This window comes from Saccostrea cucullata, unplaced genomic scaffold, assembly GCF_032062105.1.
Source record: "Saccostrea cucullata isolate Sc308-1 unplaced genomic scaffold, CSIRO_AGI_Scuc_v1 ctg11947, whole genome shotgun sequence".
Lineage (NCBI taxonomy): Eukaryota > Metazoa > Mollusca > Bivalvia > Ostreida > Ostreidae > Saccostrea > Saccostrea cuccullata.
In genome coordinates this window covers 1-6086 of record NW_026922082.1, presented here as the reverse complement: position 1 = coordinate 6086, position 6086 = coordinate 1, and the positions used below count along the sequence as shown (strand labels likewise).

At 33.9% G+C, this 6086-nt stretch overlaps 1 protein-coding gene across 1 annotated transcript; it reads left to right on the top strand.

Annotated features, from left to right (window-relative positions):
• Window positions 1–2721: 2721 nt before the first annotated feature.
• On the top strand, window positions 2722–3867 carry LOC134261163 (uncharacterized). Its single transcript, XM_062743614.1, has one exon. The coding sequence runs from the start codon at window positions 2722–2724 to the stop codon at window positions 3865–3867; it is 1146 nt and encodes a 381-aa protein (XP_062599598.1).
• The last annotated feature ends 2219 nt before the right edge of the window (window positions 3868–6086 follow it).

The following is a 6086-nucleotide window of genomic DNA, read 5'->3' as shown; positions in this document are numbered from 1 at the left end:
GAGGTGACATTAAATCTCATTCGTTTGTCCATCCGTCCATCACAAAAACTTTAACTTTTGATATAGTAGAGCTATGATTTTCTTATTTCACATGTGTATTACTTGTGACACAAGACCTTTCTTTGGGTACCACTAAATCTAACCTTTTGACCTTGGAGTTTGACCCACTTTTACACAAAAAATTCCAAACTTTTACTTTGGCCATAACTTTTGAACGGTAGATCCTAGGACTTTCATATCTCAGATATGTATTCTTTGTGGCAAGACCTTTCATTGGATACCAACAACTTTGACCTATTGACCTTGACCTTGGAGATTTCCGTACTTATGAGAAAACTTGGACCTTGGCCATAACTTTTGAACGGTAAGGGCTAGGGCATTTATACTCCAAATATGTAATCCTTTTGAGAAGACCTTTCATTGGATACGAAGAACTTTGACCTTTTGACCTTGACCTTTGAGTTTGACCTACTTTTAAAAAAAACCTTGACCATAACTTTTGAAGGGTTAGGGCTAAGGCTTTCATACTTCACATTTTAAATTCTTGAGACAAGAGCTTTCTTTGGATATCAAGAACTTTGACTTACTTTTTAAAAACTTTAACCTTGGCCATAACTTTTGAACGGTTAGGGCTAGGGCTTTCATACTTCACATATGTAATACTTGTGACAAGACCTTAAGAAACCAACAACTTTAACCCTTTGACCTTGAAGTTTGACCTACCTTTCAAAAACTTATCTTTGGCCATAACTTTTGAACAGGTGGTGCTAGTCGTATTTCTTGTGAGAGGACACTACTTTGGATACTAATATATTTAATTTGCATTTAAAAGAAATTTAATCTTCGGTACGTTGCCATATGGGGTCATCAGTGTTTCACAAACACGTATTGTTCCTTATTTTGAGAAGAGATAGGGCTTTCATATTTGACATGTGCAGTACCTGTGACAAGATATTTCCGAGCATTTTATGATTTCTGACCCCTTGACCTTGACCATTGACCTTACTTAAGAAAATGCAACTTCGTTGATAACTTCTGAATGACATATGATAGGGCGTTCATATTTTTGACAATATGCCATAAATAATTACATCTCACCCAAAAAGACACCGAAAGATGAGGAACACAATTTTTTGAATTTGCTTGCTGGATTTTAAAACATCTTTTCTCCGGTGGTACTGTTTTCATCCAGAATCTTTGGATTAATATACTTGTAGTTTTTCCCAGATTTGTTAACTAAGATATACATCTGATATATGCTGCAAAATTATATGAACGGCGCATTTTGTCTAGTGATTGTGGTCGTAAGAAATACTTCAGATGTAAGCTTATCTGATAAAATATTCAATAATATGGTAGATTAGTTTACGATTTCCATTTTCATCTCAAAATGAATTTGTCTATGATGTCATAAATATCTGAGTATAAATTATCATGAGGAGTGCTTCTTTAAATACGATTGATTAAAGTAAAATTTGAGATTTAGAATTACATGTAAATAAATTTATTAGAATCCACATCTGAATTATATCTCCTCTTGAAAATATTGTTGTACAGTGCCATTAAAGTTTATCATAACTACTGTTAATATTTCAATGAGAGTTAGAAAAAAAATTCTAGCACATTCACTGAAACGTGCAACATATATTTGTTTTCGAGGTTTTCCTGTCGTTAAGGAATACAACATAGGAAAATAATTCAAGAAAGATAATTCTACATTACACCAGACCTTACAAAGTACCTAGCCATTTATCCCAAGGCCGCTTTGAAGATAACACGGGCCGTTATTTGTGATTCCAATTTCAGAAAAAAGAAAACACCGTTTTATGCATCGGCGTTATATGTTAAAATGATTTAAATATACAGGTAAGTAGCTTGATTGGCATAAAATTGCACAGAAGTATAAATTTATTTTTAGATAACTAAATAGACGAAGGAGGGTGTGTCCTTTGACATATCTCTGACCAAATTATTTTTTTTTTAAGTTCTATATACGCCATGATATAAATATGATATTGAACATATAACTTATCTTTTATATTAAGAGTGAAATGTTACTCATTTTTATTTTCGAGAATAAAACATTTATTTTCCTCTGAAACAATGGTTAATCAATATCTGTATGAGCAGCAAAACATTTCTTTATTGACCGATTTAAATTCAGTTATTTCAAATTTTGTTCCTCCATATAACTGTTTTTATTAAAACTTAGATTCGCCATGGATCCTACCTACATTACCAACCGATGTGGCCTTTGCGAGGACGCTATAGCGCAGATTTTTTGTGATTTATGTCAAGTCAACCTGTGCATTTCTTGTATTGGAAAACATGTTTCTGATGATTACGACAAACATAAAGTGGTACCATTTCAACAAAGAAACTCAACCTTGATTTATCCTAATTGCACAATACATCAAACAAAAAACTGTAAATTTTATTGCAAAGAATGCGATATTTCTGTATGTTCCTTGTGTGTATAATATCTGATACACACAAGGGCCATACCATTTACTTCTCTCAGATATCTATAATGTAAAACTAGAAGTCATAAACAAAGACACTGAAGAAATCGAAAACATTTTTTTTCCAACATGTGAAGAAATAGCTACAGAGTTAGAAACTCAGATATCTAAACTGGATGGAGAATATGAGAAACTAACAACAGCAGTGACTGAATAAGGGGAAGACTGCCATAGAGTAATCAATACCATTGTTGATCAAATGAAGGCAGAAATTGAAGAACAAAAATCCCAACATATGAGCATTTTGCAAAAACATTTAAATGAAATCAAACGTATACAAAGTCGGATTGACAAAACATTGCTTAACCTGAATAGAATTAAAGAATCAAATGAAGTGTCTCTGGCCATGGATTATATCTCCCAAACCGAAGAATTCAGCAATCTTCTTCCGAGAGTTCATGTATCACTACCAACGTTCAATTCAAAAACAAAAGAAATAGATCATTTCAGCAAGTTGTTTGGATCCCTGACACCGTTATCCAAAAGCAAAAAGAAAAATAGCTACACATTAAAGACATCTACCAAGGAGCTGTTGAAAGAACCGAAACTTTACACTACTATAAATACTAGGTACGACAACCTTCTCGGTGTTACCTGTTTCGGTGCAGAAATCTGGACAAGGACACTCAAGGTTAGTGATTTGAAATGTTACAACATTCATGGCTCACTAATGAAGACAATTCAAACAAAATCTGGGAGAATGCCGAATGATATAGCAGTGACAGATGACGGCGATCTCTTGTACTCAGACTGGAGTAATGGAACTGTGTATAAAGTAAGGAATGGACAGACAGAGGAGGTGATCAAACTTCAGGGCTGGACACCTATTAATCTCTGTGTCACGTCTTCTGGGCATCTCCTGGTTACTATGTGCAGTGACGATAAAAATAAGTCCAAAGTTGTTCGTTTCTCAGGTCTTAAAGAGACACAAACAATCCAGTTTGGTGATAAAGGTGAACCTTTGTATTCAGGAAAGCATGAAACAAAGTACATCAGTGAGAACAGAAACCTGGATATATGTGTGGCTGACAAGGATGTCAGTGCCTTAGTTATAGTTAACCACAGCGGAAAAGTCCGATTTAGATACACCGGTCATCCATCTACTACAAAGAACAACAAATCATTCGTACCTTATGGGATAGCAACAGACAGTCTCGGTCAGATCCTTACCACAGACAGAGAAAACAACTGTATCCACATTCTTAATAAGGATGGCCTGTTCCTCTGTTGCATAAAAAACTGCGATTTAAAGTCCCCATATGGTTTATATGTCGATAAAAGAGACGATTTGTTTGTTGCAGAAAATTATACCGGGCATGTTAAGAAAATCCAATATATGAAGTGAAAAATAAAATATCATTTCAATTATTATACCACCTCCGATTTATACTGACTTCTCTATTACGAAATGTTGTATTTTGAACTGCAAAATTATCTATTTCTACATTATCACTAGAAATACAAGTTCATTTCTTATTTTCCTAATAGATCACTCAGTAATCTTTATTTAAATTAAAGATGATTGAAAGTTGACATAGTCTTTATTTGATATATATAGGATCTCCCATGATTTGTAGTTGGATATGATTTGTATCCAAGGAGTTGTTTTTTTATTTTACTCCAGAGACGTGGAGAGGAAATAAAAAAACAAAAAGAGTTAAATAAGTCAAATCCAACTACAAATAAAGGGAGATTCTTTTATCTCATATTTATTTAGCTCACTCCTTCATGGCACCTGATCCCACCTCTGATGTTTCGGAGGTCCATGTTTGCTCTGTTCCTATTTTATATTGTTTTATGGACTTTGAGATTGATTACTGTTCGTTATCTCCATATCCTTCATTTAATTCTTCACAACCAATGTTTTGCACTGTTTTAAGGACTGCACTTTCTCAACTTCATCATGCTACCGCTAAAACCATTGTGACGTCACAACTGCAAGTTCTGTGGGATATCAAAAAAATTATCATGCTTCTGTTATAATGTTTCCTATATAATGTTCAGCAGGTAAAACAACTATCCTTTATAGTCCACGCATAGCAAAGCTATATATCCCGGGGTATAGTTTATGCCTCCACCCGCGGAAAATTTTCATGCAATTGTTGCCGCCAATTTTGATTTCCAGCGAAAACATCTTTAAACAGATGATGTCATAATGACTTCAGTAGCATTGTGACGTCATCAAGATTTAGATTATTCTTGCAGAATTATCTTACTCCAAAAAATTCAAACTTCAGAAATTATATTATGCATCAGTATAATAAAACGCTTATCCACTGGTTGTGAGTGGGATAGCTCTTTTATCAAACCCGCACAGAGAACTATTCCCCGAGGGCTTGCCCGAGGGAATAGTTCTCTGTCAAGGGTTTGATAAAAGAGCTATCCCACTCACAACCAGTGGATAAGTGTATAATATCCAACAAGAAACATATTGACGCAAGCGTCAAAAATCGGCCGCAAACCAATTAATTCTTTCATACAATAAATTAGAAACTGAATTCTTCTATTTATCTGTTAATTAATATATATCCCTGTGACATTAAACATTTGAATGCGACATCCCAGGATTTTCTTCAGTACATAATACATGTACATTGCTACAAATAAAATGTATTTAAGCAACTTACTCATAGCCCTCTGTGTCCCCGCACTCAGTAAGTTTATAAACGAACTCTCGCGGAAGTTTGATGTTTAAGTAGTTTTAACACTTAACCATTAAAACTAACGTTTAAACTTATCTAACTAGAGATAGTTTAACATTAAATAAAACGTAACAAGTTTTCAACTATGCGGGGCTCCTCGCTCGCTCAGAGGATGTTGAAACCCCCAACTCCTTCTAGATCCGCCACTACATTTCTTCTCTATCTTGTTTTGGTGTGACATGGACGGAAAAGGTTTGGCATGTTGTAAAACGCGCTTTATCCTTGTCTGTAGGAGAAAAATCTCCTAATATTCTGTCTGATAATAAATTAAGATTAAGTCATATTTTTGAAAAATTTCCGTATTAAAAGTACAATGTATATTTATATTTACACGTCAGTTTAAATTATATATACAACAAATCCTGTTGAAGTAGAGAAAGTAAAAGTTTGTTTTTACATGTATATAACGCGGTCCTTGCTTTAGACTATGCCCAACATGTGTGCTTATTTCTCCGCACTTCAGTTACGTCGGAGTTTGTCAATCAGGATTGGATGAAACATTTAACCCATTATTCATAAAATTTTAATTTTATGATTATTATGCGTTTTTATTTTACATTTAGACACTCTTTCTTAATATTCTATTACATGAATGTTAAATATTTTTTATTCAAATTGTTCTAACTCCGCAGAAACGCACGGTGACTTAAAAGGGAAAAGAGTACCAATTATTTTCCCATAGAACTCTATACAAACATTTTGTCCTCTCACTACTATACTAATTTAATTTCAGATAATTCCTTGGCATCGTTTGAAACTTTAATCCAAGCGCTTATAAAAAATCCCGGAAAAAATTGGGTCCCATGGCGTTTATAGGTCAAAATTGGGTTTTTTAAAAATTATAGGTTCGGCAAAAAATTTA